Source organism: Cokeromyces recurvatus (assembly GCF_025118155.1).
Source record: "Cokeromyces recurvatus strain NRRL 2243 chromosome Unknown BX663scaffold_38, whole genome shotgun sequence".
NCBI classification, from domain to species: Eukaryota; Fungi; Mucoromycota; class Mucoromycetes; order Mucorales; family Mucoraceae; genus Cokeromyces; species Cokeromyces recurvatus.
This window is the reverse complement of record NW_026251424.1, coordinates 1-24,678: the sequence shown is the minus strand read 5'-3', so window position 1 is coordinate 24,678 and position 24,678 is coordinate 1. Positions and strand designations below refer to the sequence as shown.

Below are 24,678 nucleotides of genomic sequence, written 5' to 3'. Positions count from 1 at the left end.
CTTAAAAAAAAAAAAAAAAAAAAAAAAAAAAAAAAAAAAAAAAGATGTCGTACTGTACAGTGCTCACGGCTGTCTTAAATGAAGCTCAATAAGACTTATGGCTAAACAGTGAAAATTATGGATGATTGTAAAATATCTTTATCATCAATACAAATTTTATAAAGTCGATATAGAAAAAAGTGAGCTTTTTAATATTTAATGATTTTGTGAGAAGCTATTAAATATATATTTTAATACTACCCAGCATTATACCATACATATTATCAGAAAAAAGGGCTATTTAATTAGTTTATACTTTGTAAAAAGATTTTATTTAAAGATTACATTTGAAGATTACATTTGTTCAAGTATTCTTAATCGTTTTTGTAAATTAGCAATCCCTTCTGATTTTCTTTTGATTGAATTTCTTATTTTCAACTTTGCCCTTTCAATATCATCGCGCCAATCATCAACCGTTGATTCAGTTGCATTAGCATTAGTAGTGTTAGAAGTTGGTATATTTAAATTACTATAGTTTTGGTTTGTGATAGATGCAGGGTTGCTATTGGTATTGTCAGTGTTATTTGGAGGGTAACGGCACAGAATTCTTGTCGAGGAAACAATTCTTGGTTGCACCTGAAAGGAACTCTAATAAGTGTGTTGATTATGCGCGTTAATATATTCTCATTGATACAAGCTATAAAAAACTTACGTATATAACAGGCTGATTTCCTATTAGATTTGAGTTGACCATTACTGCTTCTAACCTCGGACACACAACCTTTTTTTTTTGAAGACAATAAATATGGTAAAATGTAGAAGCATCGATCTCCGTTGCGAAATGAATGAGTGCAAAGCTACCAAAAATTATATGTTTGTAAAATTTTATGAGATTCACCTTATTGCTTCTTACCCATCAGCTTCCTTTTTGACCACATGAATAGGTTTAATGACAGAGCATTCAATCATATACCTTTTTATAATTTCATTGCTCGTTTCTTTTAGACAACGATCTGACATTTGGACGTGACATTTTCTGTTATTGCAAGTTATGCACATGCAAAAAAGATTCTTTTTTTTTTTTTTTTTTTTACGCATTGAACAGAAAATAAGGATTTTTTTTTTTTCAAGAAAATAAGGATTTTTTTTCAAGAAAATAAACTAAGGGTGATGATGAAATGCCTCAGAATAGGCTGGCTTTTAAAATAAAATTCGCTATCAAATTTTATATTGATAACTCTGTACTTTGTAATAGAGCCTTCAATGATATCTTCCTATTTGGTAACAGAAGCTGTGATACTTATAAGAATAGGCTGTTAGGTATTAATAAAGTAAGTATTGCTCGATTTATTTATTTTAAAGTAAAGTCATATTCTGTAGCTCAGAATTATTTCTTCACTGGTAGTGCGACCCTATATTTATTTTGCAAATCAGCTTATTCTGAGAGGAAATATTTTGCTTTTGTTATTTCTTTGGTTCAAACTTTTTTTTTTTATTTGGTCATCTTTCGTGGAGGACCTTTGGTTTGCTCTTGTGGCAGGCATTTTGGATGTGGATTGCTAACCACCTCCCTGTGGTCACATCTGGACAATCGCTATCTCTATGGTAGTGGGCTAGGTGTTAGCAGTGTCATATTAGCAAAGATCGTACAGGTATAAATGATACAAGCGTGCGACTAAATGAAAAAAAAAATAAATCTACGATTCAACATCTATCGGGTTCTATCCAGTTTAGGAAGCACATTCATAGTAACAAAGATTATTATGGTATATTTCCCCCCTAGGTCGTCGCTCTATTAACAAACAATGTCTTCATTCACTTTCAAAAAGTGTAAATAAAATCTCACAAAATCATTAAATGTTAAAAAGCTCACTTTTTTCTATATCGACTTTATAAAATTTGTATTGATGATAAAGACATTTTACGATCATTCATAATTTTCACTGTTTAACCATAAGTTTTATTGAGCTTCAAAAATCTTTTATTTAAAACAGCCGTGAGCACTGTACAGTACGACATCTTTTTTTTTTTTAAAAAAAAAAAAAAAGCGCAACATTGTTTTGGCAAAAGGTGTATTTCTTCTTGTAATCCTTTTAAAGACAAGCTATTTGAAATAAAAAGCTGTGTGTATAAAAACCAACATATGAATGAGTCTTTCGATCAGAATTCGACTTTTGTTGGGAAAATGTTTCATTTAAGAAAGCTCTAAAATAACAAAACATGACCATTCTAATAAAGTTAGAAACTTGTTATTTATAATCAAATATTCATTTTAGATAAGTAAATTTTTTTTCTGTATTTATTAGTTAAAATAATGTAGGATAGGGTAATAACTCGAATCTAATTAATTATAAAATACAGGTTAATAAAACTTGATTGCTTTATTATCTATATGAAAAGGAAAAAAAAAGGTAGGCTTTATACAGTATCTTGTTTCATGAGTATATCTATATGTATGTATATATGCTCTATCTTTAAGCATAAATATATTGTCAGATATATATATTCTGTTTGTCTACTATTTCTAAAGCTCTTTATAATTCAATGATATGCACTCTGTCAGCTATTTTGTTTTCAAATCAAGAACAAATCAAATAGGAATATAATAAACAAAAAAAAAACACAGTTATAAGAAAGATACCTGTTCGTCATTTAAACTTTTTACTATGATATCTATTCCTTTCCTTTTGATTCAAAATAAAGAGGATTAGAAATAATACTTGTATAACTTTTTTTTTTTAATTTCAAATCATCGTGTATATTTACCGTTGTTGTTTTTTTTTATTTTGATGTACCTTTAAAAAGAAAGGCTTTTTGTATCACAGGTATAGTCATTATAGCATTGAAAGAGAGAGAGAGATTGTGTGTGTGTATTCGCATGTGCATGTAACAATGATTACCTTGTTAAAATGAGATAACAATGGTATTATTCGGGTGGTAGCAGAAGAATCTTATTGAAATGTCTCCGCGTTAATTCTATAAACTATCTTCATGAGTAAAAGAAAAAAAAACCAGTGAAACCGATTTTAACAGATGATATTACCAAGCGAATCATAATAAATAAACCACGCCATATATCAGAAGTTATATGATCAAGCTTCTTCATAACCATTTTATATGACCTAATAAAGTAACTTGATATAATACACTTGAAATCTTCCTTTTTAACAATTCATTATTATTAAAAGGAAGATTGTATATTTATATCCTATAAACTTAAAGACCTTCAAACACAGTACAAAATACGACTCTATCGGTTAGAATCCGACGCTATTGTCTCGACTATAACTTTTATAGTATTTCGTGTTTAAATTTTTTTCTTGTGATCGTTCAAATTTTGCGGGGTCGTTCGACTTTTTTTTTTTTCCCTCCATCATGAATAATGCAAAGTGTTATTGTTTGCTTTGACCGATACATCTTTCCCCATTACCATAAGAATAGATTAAAGGATGTCAAGAGGGACTCATTTCTTATTTTTCGTCTTATTCTTTAAATATAACATATTTTACCATAGCTTCAAGTACAAATTAGGAATTTGAAAAAAAAAAGAAAAAGTAGTCTGATTGTGGTTGTAACTTGGATTTGGCAAAAGGAGACCAGTTTATAAGTTTGATAATTATTACCAGCGTTCTCTGGTTGACAAGGTGTTTGTATTGCCATGTACTAATGCATATTCTTCTCTCTCAGAAAGAGATTTGATAAATCAAAATGAATTGTTTAATCAGCAAGAAAACATTTATGGAATTATGAAAGGTAAACTAATAACAACTATTTGATTTATTTTCATTTTAAACCAACGTGTTTATTTTAATGTTAATAATGCTTATCTTGTTTTATTTCAACCAATAATGTTGCTGATTTAAAACAATTTCTCAGTTAATAAGAAACAAAAAAAAAATGAATATCAATGCAATGCCTAACAAACTTTCCCCTCCCACCCCTCCCCCAATTATTTAGGAACAATAAGAGCATAAAGAAAACAAAATAACTTCAAAACATTAGAAAGAGATCAGCTGTTAAATAATGAAGAAGTGACCAAGTTATTTGTTGATCGAAACCCATGCAAACAAAGATCAAAAGAATAGCCTTGTTTTATTTAATGTGTTTATTATATTAACTTCTTACAAAAAAAAAGAGAGTGAAAGCTAAGAGGACATACTTTCTAAATTGGCTTTCATTTATTTCAATATGTCTTTTCTGCAAAATTTGTTCCTGGAAGATTATGTGTGTGTATGTGTCTTATAGTTTAAAGATTCAGAATCTATTCGTACATACACTAGTAAATAAAATAAGCTTTAATAAATCTTTATTGAAACAAATGCTGATATCTTTAAAAGTCCCGCTCTATTCAACTGAGTGTATTTTTCAGCAAAAAAAAAAAAAAAAAAAAAAAAAAAAAAAAAAAAAAATTGTGTAGCTTGCTCACAAATGTAAATTATAAACAAAGGTTCAATTGTGCTGTTGAAAGCATGTACCAGTCCTTTTTTCTTATAGACTGTAGACTTTGAACAGGTCGATTCTCTCTCTCTCCCTTTTTTAATTACCAATTTAGGTTAAAATATTTTTCATTGGAACTAAAACCTTGTTTATTATTATTATTATTATTATTATTCAGCTTCTTCTATCTGCCTTTATAAACAGGTAGGAGTTGCCTAACATTTTTTTTTCCCGCAAAATATTATCCCCCATAAAAAAAAAAGAGGAGATGTATTACAATTCTGTAATTTTACGTTTTTGGAATCAAAAAAAAAAAATTAACGGATCATTTTAATATTCAGATCGACATCTTAACTGTTATTGGTTTTATAGTAGGTAAAGGATGCACAAGAAAAAGGCTCTTATCAGATGGTGACTAATAGTTACGATGAAGAATAACATATTTTCATCTTAAAAAAAAAGGGGTAAGAAAGAGAAAAGAAAAAGAAACATGCGATGTACCTTATTTTTAACTTCATTACTGCTTTTCTTAAGAATGAAAAAAAAAAAAATAGACTGAGATTTACATGTTCTACAAAAAAAAAAAAAAAAAAAAAAAAATTGTTTCATTATATTTTATTTCATCTGAAGATAATTTGTCATTGTATTATTCACTGATAATGGAATCTTCTTTATTTTCTTATTTGGGTATGATTTATTCGTGTATCCCAATTGTAATCGGACATTTTTTTAGTCTAATTCGCGTCATTACAATGTAGATTTTATAGTAAGTTTTAATCTATTTTAATACATTGTTATGAATTTGTTATTAGAAGGACTTCATTTTAAGGACGAACAAAAAAAAAAGATAAAAAAGGAGAAAATGATGTTAGTAATGCAATTGCAAAGGTATAGATGTACACAAAGTTAGTTTATGTTTACAAATGATAAACAGACCTTAACGGATCTTTAAATTAAAAAAAAAATCTGATAATATTTTTTAGTTAAAATCAGATACCGATTATATTGTTGTACAGCTTCGGAATTAAACAAAGTGGAGTACCCATGTTACCGGTTAATCAATAATGATCTTGGGGTGCAACAAAAAAAAAAAGGATCTTCAAAACAATTATATATAAAAAGGGTCTTTGGATTGTCAATTTTTCATATATCCACACACATTTACGTTTATTTTATCAATTTTTAAAGATGCGTTTCTCTATTATTGCACTTGCATTTTTATTCACTATTTTAAGTATTGTTCGCGCAGAGGTGGCTATGAGCTATCCCTCTACTCAATTGGTAAAGAATAGATAGATTGTTTTTTAATGCTTTGTATAGATTTAAATATTTTCAAAGTATTAACCCTAATATTATAATATCCCTTCTTTTAGTTAACCGGTGATAATATTGAAGAAGAACTAACTCGTCGAATTACTTTTATGCGACGTACTGATGAAGAAAATGGACACACAAAAGCATCTGGTAGTCAATCTGAAAATGCTAGTTCCCCAACTGTTAGTTCAGGAAATGATGGTGATCATGCTACTGGTAGCAAAAAAGAAAAAGAAACTCATTCCTCTCCAGCTAATGAACCAGCAGCTAAAAAGACAACTACTACTGCCAAAAATAATAAGAATGGTAGTTTCAATAGCCCTACTATCTTGCAAGGTGGTACCTTCTTTTACATTGCCATTAGTGTTACTACTTTCCTTTGGATTACTGGTAAAGCCATTGATATCCAAATGAATCGTCAAGAGCGTTATGCTGAAAAAATAGCCAATAGTATCTAAATCTTTCCTATTTGACATATCCATCATACATATCTATAACATGCATACATACACTTATTACTTTCCCTCCCTCTTATATATATATATATACCTTTAGAAGAGCGAACTATATTATTCATTTCCCTCAAAGATAACAAACAAACTTGTATTGACTTCAAATTATCCCAATTTTATTATTATCTCTAATGTACGCATATTCCCTAACTCTATCAGTCTCGCTTTACTCCACTTTTCTATATATATTTATTATACACATTATTGATTATTAACTGTATAATTTCTTATTTTCTATCATATCAATCAAAAATAAATAAACGCTGTAATATAAAATCAAATGTCTTTCTAATTAATTCAGTTAATATTATAATTTATATACATTTAAGCCATAAAGTTCCTTTTATCTACTTTATGCAAGACTTTTATTATTTGTAATTAGTTTAATGCCACCCCCTCCCCCTTTTTAGTAATAATATATGTAATAAATATACTAATAGAGTAAATAAAACACATTTATTCCCTTATGATATCAATAGTAAATGACTACAAAAAAAAAAAAAAAAAAAAAAAAAAAAAAAAAAATACATGGAAAAATGCATGTATTTAACCAGCTGAATAGAAAAAGAAAATTGGATTTATACTTGTAGCAAATATAGAAATTATTAAAAATAATTCTTCAGTCAGATAACCCCACAATTTTTGATTGGCAAAAATTGATTATTTTATTTTATTTTATTCCATTGTATTTCATTGCGTTTCATTGCATTTTATTTTATTTATTTACTTTTTTAATTTTATTTAGTTGATTTTTTTTTTTCATTTAGAACCGAGAGTCATCATCATCATTCTTAACATTGAACTTTATTATACATCATGGCACTGTTGTCATTGACACAGATTGCACATCAGTTACGAAATGCTTTACTTAATAAAGCCAATATAAGGAAATCTTCTACAGATAGTAATAAGAAATCAGTTGTACTTTATCCTCGTCTTATAAAATCGGGTCATGATGCCATAGTTGTAACAGCAACAACAACAACAACAACAGCAAATGGCTTAAATATTCCAGTTACATCCTATTATATACCTCCTCGAGCACCTATTGTTTTATGTCATGGTCTTTATGGATTTGATAAACTTGGACCTGATGCCTTCCCTTTATTGCAAATACATTATTGGGGAGGAATAGAGAATGCATTAGCCAAACTAGGTGCAAAAGTGATTGTGACAAAGGTGCCATCTACAGGAAGTATTTGGCTTCGAGCGTATACTTTACATCAAATTTTAAAGTCTATTTTAAAAGAGGACATTAATTTTGTAGCTCATTCAATGGTATATTGTAAATAAATAAATTAAATATACATACATACCATACCATACCATACAAATATGTATATTTATATGAATAATAGATCTATTTATGGATACATAGACTTATACATTAAAGTCATAAAATAGGGTGGTTTAGACTGTCGATATTTAATTACACACATGTTAGATCGACCTTATAAAATTAAATCTTTAACAACCATTTCGACTCCTCACCGAGGTTCTCCTGTAATGGATTGGTTTAGAGATCATATTGGTGTAGGCACCATGACGAGTGATGCAGCTTTAGTAGCAGCTGGATTGACCAGTAAGAATAAAAACAAATTTTTAAATCAATTCATTCGACTGGTAGATACAGAGGCTTATGCTAACTTGAGTACAGATTATTGTAAGCATCATTTTAATCCTCACACCCCGAATGATCCAAAGGTTGCTTATTATTCTTATGGTGCCAATGCTTCTTTCCCTCCTTGGTCCTTACTCAATCTACCTTCAAAATGGATCAGAGAAAAGGAAGGTGAAAATGATGGTCTTGTTAGTGTAGAAAGTGCAAAATGGGGACACTATATCAAGACCTTGGACGCTGATCATTGGGATCTAAATGGTCAAAGGTATATTCTATATATTTATTATACTTGGATTGTATTATGTAATACTCATACTAGTTAGTAAAAAAAAGATATAGATGGAGACATACTCGCAGTAATTTCTTTTCGAATAATACTAATAGATTCAATACTATCGATTTCTACATGGAACTAGCCACTCGTCTATATCAAGAAGGACACTAATAAATAACTGAGTTATAATTTATGTAGTAACCCCAACCCCTCCCCTCCCCTCTTTCATAATATAATAATAATAATATAATATATTATATTATATTAATAAAACTAAAACTTCTATAGCCCTTTACTCTCTTTTATATTTATTTATTTATCTACTTATTTATTTATTTTTATTTGAATTCCACATTAAGCATGTCTTTACATTTTAAAAAAAAGAATGGTAAAGAAAGACAAGACACAATTTCACAAAGTACACCTCAGACATTTGAAGATGCTGAATACAACAAAGTCCTTGAAGGAATTAAACGAATCTATAAACATAAAATAAAACCTTTAGAAGTTACATATAATTTTGAAGGTATATACTAATAAACAAACAATTTGATTTTATATGTCTGAAACAATTCTCTTTGATAAATACTTGATTTAGGTTTTCATTCAGCTCCTTTAACTGACTCAGATATTGAGGCAAAACCAATCGTGCTTCTTATTGGTCAATATTCTACAGTAAAACACAATGTCATTCATATTAGGTCTATTGCATACTCAAACAGTATTATTATTTTAGGGTAAAACAACTTTTATTCGTTTCTTATTAGATAAAGCCTATCCTGGTGAACATATCGGTGTTGAACCAACAACAGATCGATTTGTTTCGGTCATGTATGGAGCAGAGGAACGTGTTATTCCAGGAAATGCTGCTGCTGTCAATCAAGACTTACCCTTTCAAGGTCTTAATCGATTTGGTCAAGCCTTCTTATCACGATTTCAGGTATAATACATTATATTTCCTCAAGGAAGGAAAACAACAATAACAACAATATCAACAACAACAACTTAAAAAAAAAAACTTATGCGCTACTCTAGGTCTCTCAAACAAACTCAAATGTATTAGAAAATATGACGATTATTGACACACCAGGAATTTTAGCAGGGGATAAACAGTTGGTTGAGCGAGGATATGATTTTACAAAAGTGATTGAATGGTTCGCAGAGAGATCAGATTTGATTCTTTTAATGTTTGATTCGCACAAGCTAGATATCTCAAATGAATTCAAGTTAGCCATCCATTGTCTTAGAGGACAAGAAGAAAAAGTCCGGGTGGTGCTTAATAAGAGTGACATGGTAAGTCAACAACAACTCATGCGTGTTTATGGTGCGATGATGTGGTCCCTTGGTAAAGTCGTGCAGACACCTGAAGTGATGCGTGTCTATTTAAGTTCCTTTTGGACTGAGAAACCCCCCAACTGTTTTGAGGATTGTCGTGACCTCATTGAGGCGGAATCAAAAGATTTGTTGAAGGATTTAAGAGAACTTAAAAGAAATGCTGCGATCAGAAAGATCAATGAGATTGTAAAACGTGCTCGTTTAGCACGTGTGCATGCCCTCATCATAAGCCATTTTAAGAAAGAAATGCCTGCAATGTTTGGTAAGAAAAAGAAACAAGAAGCACTTTTAAAGAATATTGAAGCTGAATTTGGCAAGATTCAACAAAAATACCATTTACCATCAGGAGATTTTCCTAATCCAGATCGGTTTAGACAAAGTTTAGCCCTTTATGATATGGACAAATTCAAATCATTGAAAGATGACTTGCTGGAAAAAGTAGATGAGGTAGGTATACGCGATGATAATGATAATAGAAACAGGTGTGTGGAGGAGAGGGAGGGAGGGAGGGAGTGAAGAAAGAAAGGAACTAGCTGTATATAATACTATATATCTAGGCTTTATCTAATGATCTTCCTAAACTCATGTCACAATTTCCAACTATAAATCCAGAGTTAACTCAGAGTGAAAGAAATCCGTTCCAAGCAGAGATGATACCTGGAACAGGCGAATTCCCACCTTCTTACTGGGACTTTGATTCTATCGATAAAAATGTTTATTTACCTCGATTTCAATCCTTAGGTCCTCGTCATGGTAAAGTAGCTGGTGCTGATGTGAAGCCTGTGTTGATGGAAAGTCGATTGCCCAACGATCAACTAGCACATATCTGGCGACTAGCTGATTTTGATAACGATGGGTACATGGATATTGATGAATTTTCTATTGCCATGCATTTGATACAAGCAGCTCGAAATGGGGCCACTCAGTTACCTGAAAGATTACCTCCTACTTTAATGCCAAAAAGGAAGTTTTGATAAAATATTCAAGGGAATTGCTTTTTTTCTTCTTCTTCCTTTTTTGTTGTTATTGTTGAATTATATAATAGATTAGGATAATAGGTTTCACGTATATTTTATAAATCGTTGATCAAAGTAATAATTTTAAATTTAGTTACTCATTGAAATGTCGAGCTTTTTTCATTTTATTTTTTTTTTTCTTCATAATAGCAATAGCAGGTACATGTCAAAAACATGAACCTTGTCATGGCTGCAAATTTGCATAAGATAATAATGACAACACATAATATAATGTAGTTCATGAAAAATATCAGCTATTATTGATTGATAAATAAAGATTAGTTTTCGAATTCATATAATCCGTGAAATCTGATCATGTATATATTCCTTTTGACAAAAAAAAAATAAGTTAAAATATTAATATTTTAATTCTTTTAATACAAGTGCTATTTGTTAAAAATATACATGTAATATAACTATTATTAATAAGAATTCAAATAAAACAATGACATTAACTTTTTTCAATAAAAGAAGAAAAAAGAAAAAAGTTCGAGACGCCGAAAAAAATAAAGTAAAATAAAATATAAACCCTGCAATTTATTATAGTAATTTTTTCTTTTTTTTATTACTAGTTCTTTTTTTTTTTTACCATTTTCCTTTATAACTCATTAGCTGTTCAATGTCTACATAATGAGCATTGTAACAAAAGCAGTGAGGCTAAATAAGAAATTATTATTCTATAGAGCAAATAGATTATATACAACACAACAAGTTACAAGACAAAAGAAGAAATATTTGTATTTAGGAGGTACAACAGCAGCTGTATGTTCAGTTGCAGGGTTTCAATGGTATGAATCTGACTATCAACATCGAGTACGACATTTTGCTATAGCCATGCAACGCATCAGTATAGCGACTAAAGTGGGTATTAACGTTGCTCTCGACTATAAAAGGACACAAATGAAAAAATATGAAACAGAAGAAAAACGACTAGAAGCTAGGCAACAATGTCATCAACGATGTGCAGAACGAGTTTTAGATGGATTGCAAAGACTTGGAGGCATTTATGTTAAGCTTGGCCAACATGTTTCGGCCATGACATATATTCTACCTTTAGAATGGACAACAACCTTAGCAGTACTACAGGATCGATGTGACCCATCCTCTGCGGAAGACATTCGTCAACTCTTTTTGTCAGATTATGGACAACCCTTAGATGAAGTATTTGATGAATTTGATTGGACGCCTCTTGGTGTAGCATCCCTAGCACAGGTTCATAAAGCCCGGCTACGGCAGAAGCATGAATGGGTAGCTGTCAAATTTCAACATCCGCGTCTCGATGAATTCTCCCAAATTGATCTCACTACTGTGACATTCTTAGTGGATACCATAAAACGTATATTCCCCGACTTTGGTTTTGAATGGATCTTACAGGAAATGAAGGAATCATTACCTCAAGAGATGAATTTTGAACATGAAGCAGACAATAGTTACCGAGTAAAAAAAAATTTTGAATATGAAAGGAAACATCATACTACAGCATTAGTTGTGCCTGATATTGTTTGGGCCAAAAGAAGAATTCTTTGTATGGAATGTAAGTTTATTTTAAATACCTTACCTTTTTATTATTATTTGAATGAATACTTACTTGTTGTGGTGTTTTTTTTTGTGTTGTTATTATAGTTATTGAAGGAGCCCGTATAGATAATATGGAATATATGAAGACGCATGGTATTGATCCATCACAAGTATCGACGGAGATAACACAGGTGTTTTCTAAAATGATGTTCCTTGATGGGTTTGTACATTGTGATCCACATCCAGGCAATATACTGATTCGACCTGCTAAGGATCCTAAATCGAAATTTAAATTTGACCTTGTTCTATTAGATCATGGTCTCTATCGTACATTAACTGATGAGCTTCGTACAGACTATGCACATTTATGGACATCTTTGATTCGTGGAGATGAAGAGGGTATTCGTAAATACTCATTACGTGTTGGTTGTCGTCCTGAATCTCATCGTTTATTTGCATCTCTTTTGACTGGACGTGAATGGTCTACGATCGAAGCAGCTGATCTCTCTTCAGATCGTACAATTACTGAGGTCAAGCGTGTCTCTGGACGTGCAAAGAATTTTGTTACACGTATTTATGATATTCTAGAAACATTACCGCGGATTGTATTATTATTGTTAAAGACATGTGATCTCTTGAGAGGACTTGATGAGACATTAAGGCAGTCTGGAGATAAATATATGACCTATGCTTTGATGGGTAAATTTTGTGCAGAAGCTGTTTGGTTAGATGCTAAATCACACCTCTTGAGCCGTATACGAGAATCAAGCCAGTTTATGAATAGCCTACAATTAATTAAAAGTTTAATCGTATCTTGGTGGGAATATCAAAGCCTAGAATATGGTTTATGGTTCTATCGATTACAAGCAAATGCTCGTACTCAATGGTCTTTGATATGGCATCGTAGTATATTTGAAGAAGAAAAACGAAAATATAAGCATAAGCCAACAGATATTGCAGCCTTGATAGCGCCTTTAAAATAAGAATAGAACTTTGTATAGTATACCTCTTTTTTTTTTGTTATATTTTGTTATATTTTGTTTGTTTTTGATACAAAGAAAAAGTTAATATACGATGGATAGTATTTGTGTAAAATGTTAAATAGACCAATGGTATCAATATCTAAACTATATATCTTTATATTATGCTTAGTATATAGGAAAGTGAATTGATATATGCTATATTCCATTAAGCTAGCATCCTATTTCCTTTTTGTTGACCTAATAATTAAGCTTGTTCATATAAGTATAATAATAATAACCAGAGAATTTTTTTTATTTATTATTAACAGAGTGTTAACCTATGGAGTTTAGCGAAATACAGCAATAGATATTCTTGTATAAAATTGAAATTCATAGGAATATTTTGAAAAGCTATTATAAACACTTTTGTAAGGAGAAGAAAAAAAAAAGGAATGTATTGGATTTTAAGAAAGATTGTTTTAAAACATTGACCTCTTTTTTTTTTTTTTTCTAAAGTAAAGCATATATTCTAATAAGGTTTAGAATAGGTTAACCCAACATGAACTGTATTCTGGGGGGGGGAGATTACTGGAATACTAACTTTCGATCATGCACAATTTATCAGTTGAGAAAAATGAAAGCGAGTCTTGTTAACAAAAATATGCATACACATACACACACACACACACACACACACACATGTATATATATCTGTCTATTTTGGAGATTAATTCCTGTTGATTTCCCATAACCGAGGATATCAAAAGGTAGTTCAAGTATTTGTGTCCAAAAAAAAAAAAAAAAAAAAAAAAAAAAAAAAAAAAACTATAAAAGCAGCCGTTTTGCATTTATATTTCTGATTAAATTGTACTAATAAAATGATTACAGGTGAACACATTTTCGGAAATAATTTTAAAGACAAAGTTGCAGTAATTACAGGTGGTAGTCGTGGTATTGGTAAGGCTGTTGCAGATGCTTTAATTAAAAGAGGCGCCAAAGTTGTTATTGGTGATATCCTTGAAGCGGAAGGTCAAGTACTTGTGAATACCTATAATGAGTTGTAAAGAATAAAAAAAGAAAAAGAATAGTATTAATTACTAGACTCATATGGTTTATAATAGAGCTAACGAAAAAGTGGCTATATTTATCCGTACAGACGTAACAAAGTATGCAGACAATCAAGCTCTTTTTAAGTTAGCTGAACATGAATTTGGAGGTGTTGATGTAAAGTTATTCTTTAAACATATACTTTAAAATGATATTTATTATGTTGCTTATTCATAGCTTGCTTTACTGAATGCTGGTATTGGTTCCAATGCTAACTCTACTTTTTCACCAATGGATGGTAAATAATGATACTCTTAAAAATAGGATTTTTTTTTAATTGATTCAAATTAATTTTATAGACCAGTTAGATGAGAGGATTATTGACATTAATACAACAGCTGTTATTAAAGGGACTAAAGTCGCAGTCTTACATATGGCTAAAAGAGGTGGTGGCTCTATTGTTCATCTCGCTTCAGTAGCAGGCTTTTATTCTTCTTTGTAATTTAATGCACAGTTTAAAAAAAAATTGAAAGAAAAAAAGAAAATGACAGAATATTTTTTTTTATTGTTGCATTGTAGTGAGTTTGCAAGCTATAATGCATCTAAACATGCAGTTATTGGTTATACTCGTTCATTTGATTTCTTACCACGCATTTGTAATGTTCGCGTGAATGCTTTATGTCCTTATTGGGTTGGTAAGTCAACAACAACAACAACAAAAAAAAGGGGGAGAGGTCCAAATCCAATTAACATAACAAATATTAATTATTTATATAACATGCTTAATAGAAACTGATTTAATCCAGTCTATTACTAATCTAGAGACACCCTTACAAACATATGTTAAACTTTGCCCTAGGACACCTATGCAAACAGTTGTAGATGGTGTTTTAACCTTATTTGCAGATGAATCTATGAATAGTAAGTATATCTTCTTTTACACAACATAATAGTCCTTTTATAAAGTGTATATATTAAATGGGTTTCTACATAAATATAGTCCAGACTTTGATGGCACTTCCAAAGGGTCTTGAGATTATGGAACCTATAAGACCTTTAGGTAAGTTAAGTGAGTTACCAAGGAGGCCTAATACACTAATTGATCAATTTATATGACAGATTTATCTAGTTCTGTTAACAAAGGTTCTGAAATGAAAGCATATGCAGATGAAGTCATTCCTAAACTGAAGGCACAACTTAAAGCTGCTATCACAAAATATAATATTTAATAAATAGCTAATCTTTTCATATTTATCCAATACTAATACATGTTCCCTTCTTGTTACTACTCAATAAAGTAACTAGAAAGCAATTTCTTTGTTTTGAGAGTATTTTAACTATTCTCATTATAGCTTATTTCCTTTAATCTTTTATTATTTTTTATATATAAATTTAGAATAATGCAAATATTTAATCTATTCTATCATCTGCCATGTTTGGCAGTCATTCCTCTTAGAGGATTTTATAAAGACTCCAGAATAATTGTAGTCGTCATCACTTAGTTCATAATAACAGTCTTTTCAATCCTATATTTTGTTCTATTATGTGAATTGTATATGTATTGCTTCGAAATTACATCAAAATTTTTCAGTAGGTACACTGTCTCTAGTTATTATAGACAAAATGAACTATGTTATATAACAAGGAAGTATAGTTTTACATGCTTCTAATTATAATGTAATCAAGCATGTATGCTTCATTAAATAAGGGGTTTTCTTTTAAAAAAAGCATATTTTATTATCTCCGAATCAATCTTTACAGAAGATTTTCACCTGCCAAATTTGGCGAAGATGGATAATCTAATCTTTTTTATTTTATTTGTTTATTTGATTTAAGATACTTGGTATATCCTTTTTCCTCCTACATTTTATTCCAACTCTGCTTTAATAATGATTTTATCTTTCTCATCTAGAATTGCTTATCGTTCACGTATTCAAACTACATTAATACCCTATCAACGTATTATACCCTCTCTTCATCGAAATTATGCAAGTAATTCTTCAGTGACCGATACTCAAAACTTGATAGAAAAAATTGTACAAAAATATGCAGTAGACCTTCCTGAAGGTTATAAAGTTAAAAGTGGTGATTATGTCACCATATGTCCTCATCACGTATTAACCCATGATAATACTGGTGCCGTTATTCCCAAGTAAAAAATAAAATATAATATTATATAACATGCATGCATAGATTAATATTATGTTTGTATGTAGGTTCAAGTCGATTGGTGCTACCAAAATATATAATAATAAGCAACCTGTATATGCCTTGGATCATGATGTCCAAAATAAATCGGAAAAGAATCTCCAAAAGTACGCTAATATTGAAAGTTGGGCTAAACTACATGGTGTTGACTTTTATCCAGCAGGTCGTGGTATTGGACATCAAGTGATGATTGAAGAAGGCTATGCATTTCCTAATACTTTAACAGTGGCTTCTGATTCACATTCCAACATGTATGGTGGGATTGGTGCATTAGGTACACCTATTGTTCGAACAGATGCTGCTGCAATTTGGGCTACAGGACGAACATGGTGGCAAATTCCACCTGTTGTCAAATTAGAATTAACCGGTAAATTACCTCAAGGAGTTACAGGTAAAGATGTGATTATCACACTCTGTGGATTATTCAACAAGGATCAAGTGTTAAATACAGCTATTGAATTTCATGGTTCTCAAGAAGCGCTTTCTAGTATTTCGGTAGAGGATCGTTTGGCTATTGCAAATATGACAACTGAATGGGGAGCTTTAGCAGGTGTCTTTCCTGTAGATCAACTTACAATTGATTACCTTCGCAAACGTCAAAAGCGTATCGAATATGTTTTAAACAAACTTTATCCTGATAGTGAAAAGCGTATACATCCTCGTATTAATGATAATACCATTCAAGCTTTAATTGAGAATCCTATTACACCATCACCTAATGCTAATTATACGAAAATCTTAACTCTTGATCTTTCAACATTATCTCCTCATGTATCTGGTCCTAATAGCGTGAAGGTTGCAACACCTATTGCTGAATTAGAAAGTCAAAATATTAAAATTAATAAAGCATATCTAGTATCTTGTGTTAATTCACGTGCAAGTGATCTAAAGCAAGCCGCTCAAATTCTAAAGGATAAGAAAGTCAAGGAAGGAGTTGAGTTTTATGTAGCAGCAGCAAGTTCTGAAGTACAAAAGGAAGCAGAAGAAGCAGGTGATTGGCAGACATTAATAGATGCAGGAGCCAAGGTATTACCTGCAGGCTGTGGACCTTGTGTGGGACTTGGTAAAGGTTTATTAAAGGAAGGTGAAGTTGGAATCTCAGCTACAAATAGAAACTTCAAGGGACGTATGGGTTCCCCTAACGCCCTGGCCTATTTGGCTTCCCCTGCTGTTGTAGCAGCTTCTGCGTTGGCAGGTAAAATTGCAGGTCCTAGCGATATTGCGCAGAAGTATCAAGAACCTAAATTTACTATCAAACATATCTCAAATGATATCAAACAAGATACATCAACAAAAACTGAAGTCCTTCCTAATTTCCCTTCTATTATTCAAGGAGAAATTCTTTTCTGTCCAGCCGATAACTTGAACACAGACGGTATTTATCCCGGAAAATATACTTATAATGATGATTTAACAGCCGATGATATGAAGAAGGTTGTTATGGAAAACTATGACCCCAATTTTGTGAATATTGCTAAATCTGGTGATGTACTTGTCGGTGGATTTAACTTTGGTACAGGATCTTCTCGAGAACAAGCTGCCACAGCCATTAAATCTCGAGATATTCAAATAATGGTAGCTGGTTCTTATTCTGATATTTTCAAGAGAAATTCAGTTAATAATGCATTATTATTAATTGAATCACCTGAATTAGTAAATGATTTGAAGGCAGAGATAGGTACAGCAGATTTGACAAAGCGAACAGGATGGCATATCACAATTCATGTAGCTGAAGGAAAAATGATTGTTCGTAAAGAAAACAAGGAAGAGAAATTATATAATGTTGGTGCTCTTGGAAAGAGTGTTCAAGAAATTTGGTTAGCCAATGGTCTCGAAGGTTGGGTTAAGGAAAGATTATAAATAAATAAATAAATAAATTATTATAGATTAAAAAGAATACATGTTCTTTATTTTATGTTATTTTTTATAATGTTTTTCCCAGTTCTACTTTCTTTTTATATGCTCTCTCTGCTCTATAAACAATTCGGTCAATTAATCCAGCTACAGTGAATACACCTCCAACAATAGCCAAGACACCAGTTAGGAAACTATTAAATGAAGTACGTGTCTCATTGTAAGTAATTTGCATTGGTGATATTTCCATCATAAAGAAGACACCAGGTAGTCCATTTACTATGTTCTTTTTTTCGTTTTGCGTCACAGAATATTGGTTTGTTAAAGTAGGGATGCCATGAATGGGAACAAGCTTTGTAGATACAATTTTTAAAAAATATTGATACATAGAGTTACCTAAAAGAAAAATAAATAAATAAATCTGATATGATAGGTAGATTAATTTCGCCTATTACTTTCACTTGTAGATTTAGATACACCAGCTAAAGCATTAGTAACAGCTAAAATATCTTCAGTTTCATCCTTTGTATCAGGTCCAAATTTTAATTTATGAATTGTATGACTAAAATCATATTTATGTCCATCTGGAGCACCAGCAGCAAACTCCCTAAGATCATGTATATGCATTGAACTAGATTGAAAGGCCTCACCAGGGGCAATATGAAAATTGCCTCTTACCTTATTGACCAATAAATGACCATGGATATTACATCCTTCTTTTGACTGTTTTTCAAGTTTCTCTAACCAGCCTTCTCGTATACATTGATCAATTTTTTTCATATCTACCCTACCCCAACCCATCTTGACATACGCTTCGCGTACATCCTGACATGTATTACAGCAACCATCCTCACGCAAAGATCTAGCGCCATAACAACTTCCACATTCCTCTGCTGGCTGCAATGCTTTTGAAGCATCTCCTGTTTGATCTCCCAAAGCTAAAAGAAGAAAAAAAAAATTAATGATTAAATATAGATGATCGTTAACAAAAACTTACGAACAGTTTCTCCAACTTCCAGCGGAATGCCATCTAAACTGAGTCTAACTTTAGTAATATCTTGAGAATAACTAGAAGAATGTTCCCCAGTATCATCCATAATGTCCACATTCAACACTAAATTATAAGTAAGATGAGTTAAGTTGGATAAATATAGTATTTGATTTTCTTTCATTTTCTTTACTATGACAAGGAATGTTATGAAAGGTGATGTTAAAGTTGATTGGCATTTTTTCTTTTCTACTTTTATCTACCACTAGACTTGGTTTCCAAATAGGTGTTCTATATGCAATTAATTCAGAGAAAACGAGAGTAAGAATAATAAGTGTACTTATAATAGTGACTACATGCAAGAAGATTAATTGTCATTATTATTATTATTATTATTATTGAATGAAGAAAAAATACAATTTCAAAAATGCTAGCATGAAGATGATGTACCTGATGCGCCTGTCACTGTTTTAACACGGAAATCGTCTAAAGTTTTTGCATAACCATCTAGTTGTCGTAGATTGCCAAATAAAAAACCTTTCTTGGCCATCTTTATAACAAAGTAAAAAAAAAAAGTAAGAAAAGATTATTTGCTCATTGCAAATATTAAAAAATAAAATAAAATAAAAATAAAAATAAATAAAAATGTATAATAATTTTATGAATCTCCTATTCAATCTTGAGCAAAATCTTAATCGCATTATTCTTGTATAAGTAAATATTTTTATAAAAAAAAAGGCCATAACTAAAGGAATCTACAGTTTAAACGATCAGTAGACTTTAAAGTAAAGTATTCAGACAATTAGCATAGAATAGAGTGATTGATAAAGATTAAATATTATTGTTTGTTATCAGAATTCTTCTTGTATAAAAATTGATGTTTGCTTCTGCGAATAGACACAAATTGATCAATAAAGTTGGGCTGTAATAAATATTATAGTTAAAGATGGATGCAGTCATATCTATAACATTTAACAATATATTCTTAAACATATTGTTTGCTTGCTATTGGACAGATGTATTTAATTCAGATCAAGAAATATATGAAGAAGCTCAAATCATTTCTGTAACGACTTTGAATTATTCAAGTAAAATATTCCTTTAATAAGTATAATTACAATACCACGCAATAAAATCTTAACAAAAATAGTATTTATTTTTGTTTTTTTTTGTTTTTAGCACTTACATAGCAACACAGACTCCTTTTTAAGCGTAAACTAACTGATAATAACATGATTTCTAAACATATTTAAATGACACTTTGAAGATTACATTTCTTTAATAGAAGAGACTGCGCTTATATATCAGAGTTAAAAATATAATAATTAAAAACTAGGCTACTCTGATAGACTATATATTAAGAAGCTTTAAATATTCGTTAACCAGCCAGACTATGAAGCCGCCAGTTTTACATTATTCTTTTCACCCAAGATATGAGCCTTCTTATTCGTATTTTTATTTTAATTTTATAATTTCAAGTTTCTCAACTAAAGCATTCATAATTGAACAAATTTTTAAGACTGAGCTACCTGAGCAACAGGAGGGAATGGATTATCTTTACTGAGTACGAGAAACATTTTTTCGTGTGATAAATAGCCTTTCATATATCCCTAATACATAATAGTAAAAAATCTAATAGCATTTTCTCCTTCATTCTTTCTTTCTTACTTTATATATCATATTGGCTAACATCCATTCAGCTTCTTCAATTTCTACCTGTAACCCTTCAAAATCTAATGCTTGTTTAAATGTACCAATAGGAATTCTTGTATTATTATTCAAAATAAGGTATCTAATATAAGATTTGGTTTAGAAGTTATTTTGAGATAAACTTACTATATAATCTTACACTTTTCTAAATAATTGTCTTATGGCAATGCTTTCGGATTTTTCAATTGCAAAGTAAGTTCCTTGTCGAATTAACATTGATTCCGATTGAGCCAATGCAACATTGAATGATTTAACATTACCCCTCTTTATCGAAATAGCCAAATTCTCATACAATTGTTTTGCTTTTGGAAACTTTTTAAATAATACGGTGGTTGGTAAAATACCTCTCATTAATTTGATGGGTAATAATGTCTGTAAAATCAGCCTAATAAAATAATCCAAGTTAGTATTATTAACAATACATTTTATGTAAACATGTGTATATGTACTCTTTGTTTTTAATGCTTTTATTTGTACATTCTCTAAATGCTAAATTCAATTCATGTTCTGCTTTAGCATAATCTTCTTCCAAAAAATAAAGTCGACCTAAATAATATCTGAATGTTACTCGGTCACTCTTTGGAAATTCCTCAAGAGGTGGCATATCTGCTGCTTTCACAGCACGCAAAATATTTTTACAAAGATTTTGTTGCTTCAACTATATATCCAAATGTAAATAACATAACTATTAATCTATTATAGAGTTACCTTGAAATAAATACGAAATAAAATACCAATAATTGAATAAGTTCCATATTTCTTTGAAGTTGCCAACATGCCTCTATCTGTAATGCAATAAGTAAATGATTTACTAATTACATTGGCTGCCTCTTCTAATTTTTTACGCTGTCCTTCAACAGCTGTATCTAATGACATATCTGCTTGTGTTGCAATTATTCGCAAGTCATTGTTGATAACATAAAGAATAGGTAAACACCATCGCGTCATATTTGGCATACCTCTTTGAAAGGCTCTAATAATAAAAAAAATTAATAAAGACTGAATATTTTATCCATAACAACACATTACTGAACAAGCTCCTTCTGCGATTCAAAAGCTGCTTCGTATTCGCCTTGATCATAATAGATTACAGTTTTCAAATGATTAATAGTAACTTCATTCCAAGGCGATTCTAGTTTAGGTCGCATATTTATGCCTAACTGATCAATCTATACTAAAAGATTATAATCGTTTTTTTTTTTAACAATCTTTTTTACATGATAGTATTACCTCCAAGTTTTGATGAATTATCATGTTAACATGACTATCATTAATAGAATATAAACAGGCCAACTTTTTCCCATTTTCATTTCCAATATGACTAAAAATTTTGTTTAGATAAGAACTTAAGCCTGTATTCTTCATTCTATCAAAGTAAAGTCTTTTTGTTCAAAGAAGTTAATTTTTATAATTACTGCTGATTTTTTATACGTGTCAAACCTTCAGTCCAATCAAAATCGCGGAGGCTTTTTACTTTTATTATTATTATTTTAGCGAACCTTGCTCAATCTTAAATTGTATGATAGATAAACCAAAAAGTTAAAAATAAAAATGATACAGGAGTAAATGTATTGTTTAAAAAATGTATGTGTGTACTCTTCGTTATTAATGAAAAAAATATCTGTAAAAGAACTCCTCTTATTGCTTTGTTTGTGTTGTACGGGAACAACTACATTTTACTATGCATGGTTTTAGATTCAATTTGTGAAGTAATACCTGAATATATAGAATGCCTATAACACATATAACGTATACAAATGTATATTCAGAATTAGTATTTAAAGCATACAGTTGTATTTTGTCTTTTTGTAAGAAGCAAATAATATTGTAATTATTACTGATTTTGACAAACAGTTAGGATAGGTTTCACTGATGTAGTTTATTATATACCTTAATTCTTTTTTTTTTTTTTTTTTTTTTTTTTTTTTTTTTTTTTTTTTTTTTTTTTTTTTTTAATTAAAATTGCATATAACGAGAGGCTTCAATGGCCTATGATAAGGGATGTTTTGATAATGAATAATATTTATTTATATTATGGTATCTTGTTTCTTCATCTTCAAATTTTTTGCTAGAAATTATTATTCATACGAGAATAAGTAGGTAATAAGTATAACAAAAATGCTTAATGTCACTGAAAGTAGATACGTATCAGCTATAAAAAATAAGCATAATGAAGACAATATAGATAATAAGTAAAATATCGAATAGAAATAGTATTCCGTATACTTGGTTGAATAAATATCTCATTTTATTTATACTTAATTTTGATATAATCTTTATCAAATATATAATTGTATTAGAAAATAGAGAATTAAACATAGAGATGATTATAATAGCATTTTGTTCACTATTTTCTAGAGTGAGTTTACGATGTACATTATGAAGGAATGGTACGAAAACTATTCAATAAAGCGATAGTATAACATATATCGTTTATCTCAATGATATTGTTTGCTATTATTATTCAATACAAACTATTTACTTATTTGTCATGACCAATATGCTTTAATGGAAATAATATCGAAAGAATATAAGCAAGTGATACTGTGCAATTGAGTGTCATAGTTAAATCAAATCAATTATATATATATATAGCATTTAGCTAATAATTCTATTGTGAACATTACACTATTAATAATCATCTCACCACATCTTTTTTTTATCACACTAATCTTAGAGCATTTTTACATATTCTAGTAAAATAGGATTACTGATAATTATAGACAATGATGCCTGAAGGAACCATTTGTGTCAAATAATATTGCATTCTGATAAGAGTCAATTGAGCTAAAATCAAAGTTATGTCTTGGGTATTTTTAATTTTTGACTGGATACTACCATAGCCTTTGGATCAGATACTTTTAATACAGGGGCAACATATTGGTAAAATGTTCTTAATAACAAAGAAAAAACTATAAAAAGAATAAGAGTTAGTACTCAACCAATAAAGGTATTTCCCTTAAATAATTAATGTCAAATTTTAAAACGATACTGTAGAAAAGAAATACCATTCATTTTAATATTAAATTACAAGCGTTTAATCACAAGCCCAGTTGACTTGTAAGTTTAAAGCACTATTCGGAAAACTATTATTGACGTAAAAGTCGTACTCATATGCTGAGCTTTATATTTTCAAACAAACGAACATGTATATAAATATGAGGGCAAATAGTTATAGCGAAAAATAATATATTCAGCTGAAGACAATGTATTTCGAAATGAGGCATAGTCAAAGAGTCAATAAATTAGTTTTAGTCTTCCTTTCAGTTAACAACGTAGAATTATATTACTAACACAAAATCAAAAGATTGTCATTGATTATCGGAGGCCTATACCCCAAGCGAAAAAGGATGAAGAAGAGTCAAAGTAAAGCGGGGGCCATGAAGTTTAAATTCACGGTTAAAAAGAAGTTAAAGCATTTTTATTCGAAACCTTTTACAAGTAATAATGCGCAATATAATGGTCATATGGAAAATAATTCAAGTATTCAGTTGTAGAATACACTTTTGCTTATTTTCTTGTTATTACATGAACACTTATAATCCAAATTAAGTTGATTCCTTCCCTTTCTCAAATTGAGCTTGAATATTATATGGTGCACACCTAATCAGGTTCTACTTGTTAGGATCACTCCCATGCTTTAGAAATCTTTACACTTTTTATTTTTTTATTTTTTTGACAGGTAATGGGAAAAATCATTTATCTTTATCATCCTTAAACAACTTCACATAATGCAGTGCTAATCCTGTTTTCTTTACAGACACTCCTTGTTCAACTACAAGATCAAGCAATTTTTGTATTTGAAAAGTAGAAATATAGAAACGGTATAAACGTCTGGCATATGTTTTGGGTTTTAAACAATTTAAGCTTTTGACTGTTAATCTATATCTATTTTGAGAATCT

The 24,678-nt window shown here is 30.2% G+C and overlaps 9 protein-coding genes across 9 annotated transcripts; 6 read left to right on the top strand and 3 right to left on the bottom strand.

The window, feature by feature from the left end:
• Window positions 1-333: 333 nt before the first annotated feature.
• BX663DRAFT_442718 (uncharacterized protein) lies at window positions 334-760 on the bottom strand (the record flags this gene model as incomplete). The annotated part of the gene is made up of 2 exons (XM_051523529.1): window positions 334-627; window positions 692-760. Coding segments are annotated over 2 exons (363 nt in total), but the record flags the coding sequence as incomplete, so codon positions are not given.
• A 4,809-nt stretch (window positions 761-5,569) lies between these two features.
• On the top strand, window positions 5,570-6,508 carry BX663DRAFT_524026 (uncharacterized protein). The gene has a single exon (XM_051529593.1). It carries the CDS (start codon window positions 5,838-5,840, stop codon window positions 6,186-6,188), a length of 351 nt encoding a protein of 116 aa, XP_051378581.1. The 5' UTR covers window positions 5,570-5,837; the 3' UTR covers window positions 6,189-6,508.
• A 550-nt stretch (window positions 6,509-7,058) lies between these two features.
• Window positions 7,059-8,385, top strand: BX663DRAFT_479742 (Alpha/Beta hydrolase protein; the record flags this gene model as incomplete). The annotated part of the gene is made up of 3 exons (XM_051524327.1): window positions 7,059-7,520; window positions 7,647-8,128; window positions 8,197-8,385. 3 exons carry the CDS (start codon window positions 7,059-7,061, stop codon window positions 8,306-8,308), a joined length of 1,056 nt encoding a protein of 351 aa, XP_051378580.1. The 3' UTR covers window positions 8,309-8,385.
• A 112-nt stretch (window positions 8,386-8,497) lies between these two features.
• On the top strand, window positions 8,498-10,446 carry BX663DRAFT_442808 (P-loop containing nucleoside triphosphate hydrolase protein; the record flags this gene model as incomplete). The annotated part of the gene is made up of 5 exons (XM_051523537.1): window positions 8,498-8,663; window positions 8,736-8,812; window positions 8,874-9,077; window positions 9,173-9,919; window positions 10,030-10,446. 5 exons carry the CDS (start codon window positions 8,498-8,500, stop codon window positions 10,444-10,446), a joined length of 1,611 nt encoding a protein of 536 aa, XP_051378579.1.
• Window positions 10,447-11,118: 672 nt separating this feature from the next.
• On the top strand, window positions 11,119-12,989 carry BX663DRAFT_442683 (ABC1 family-domain-containing protein; the record flags this gene model as incomplete). The annotated part of the gene is made up of 2 exons (XM_051523527.1): window positions 11,119-12,022; window positions 12,112-12,989. The coding sequence occupies 2 exons, from the start codon at window positions 11,119-11,121 to the stop codon at window positions 12,987-12,989; spliced, it is 1,782 nt and encodes a 593-aa protein (XP_051378578.1).
• Window positions 12,990-13,770: 781 nt separating this feature from the next.
• Window positions 13,771-15,342, top strand: BX663DRAFT_524008 (uncharacterized protein). Its single transcript, XM_051529592.1, has 8 exons — window positions 13,771-14,028; window positions 14,090-14,192; window positions 14,253-14,313; window positions 14,375-14,513; window positions 14,595-14,710; window positions 14,805-14,936; window positions 15,016-15,075; window positions 15,135-15,342. The coding sequence occupies exons 1-8, from the start codon at window positions 13,847-13,849 to the stop codon at window positions 15,242-15,244; spliced, it is 903 nt and encodes a 300-aa protein (XP_051378577.1). The 5' UTR covers window positions 13,771-13,846; the 3' UTR covers window positions 15,245-15,342.
• A 414-nt stretch (window positions 15,343-15,756) lies between these two features.
• BX663DRAFT_524007 (uncharacterized protein) lies at window positions 15,757-18,164 on the top strand. The gene has a single exon (XM_051529591.1). It carries the CDS (start codon window positions 16,218-16,220, stop codon window positions 18,081-18,083), a length of 1,866 nt encoding a protein of 621 aa, XP_051378576.1. The 5' UTR covers window positions 15,757-16,217; the 3' UTR covers window positions 18,084-18,164.
• BX663DRAFT_524004 (endoplasmic reticulum vesicle transporter-domain-containing protein) lies at window positions 18,018-19,766 on the bottom strand. Its single transcript, XM_051529590.1, has 4 exons — window positions 19,516-19,766; window positions 19,259-19,417; window positions 19,075-19,191; window positions 18,018-19,015 (listed from the first exon to the last, which is right to left on the bottom strand). The coding sequence occupies exons 1-4, from the start codon at window positions 19,613-19,615 to the stop codon at window positions 18,516-18,518; spliced, it is 876 nt and encodes a 291-aa protein (XP_051378575.1). The 5' UTR covers window positions 19,616-19,766; the 3' UTR covers window positions 18,018-18,515.
• An 813-nt stretch (window positions 19,767-20,579) lies between these two features.
• Window positions 20,580-22,140, bottom strand: BX663DRAFT_489860 (uncharacterized protein; the record flags this gene model as incomplete). Its single annotated transcript, XM_051524927.1, has 8 exons — window positions 20,580-20,675; window positions 20,734-20,857; window positions 20,915-21,160; window positions 21,225-21,433; window positions 21,484-21,560; window positions 21,588-21,748; window positions 21,805-21,944; window positions 22,006-22,140. The coding sequence occupies 8 exons, from the start codon at window positions 22,138-22,140 to the stop codon at window positions 20,580-20,582; spliced, it is 1,188 nt and encodes a 395-aa protein (XP_051378574.1).
• Between the last annotated feature and the right edge of the window lie 2,538 nt (window positions 22,141-24,678).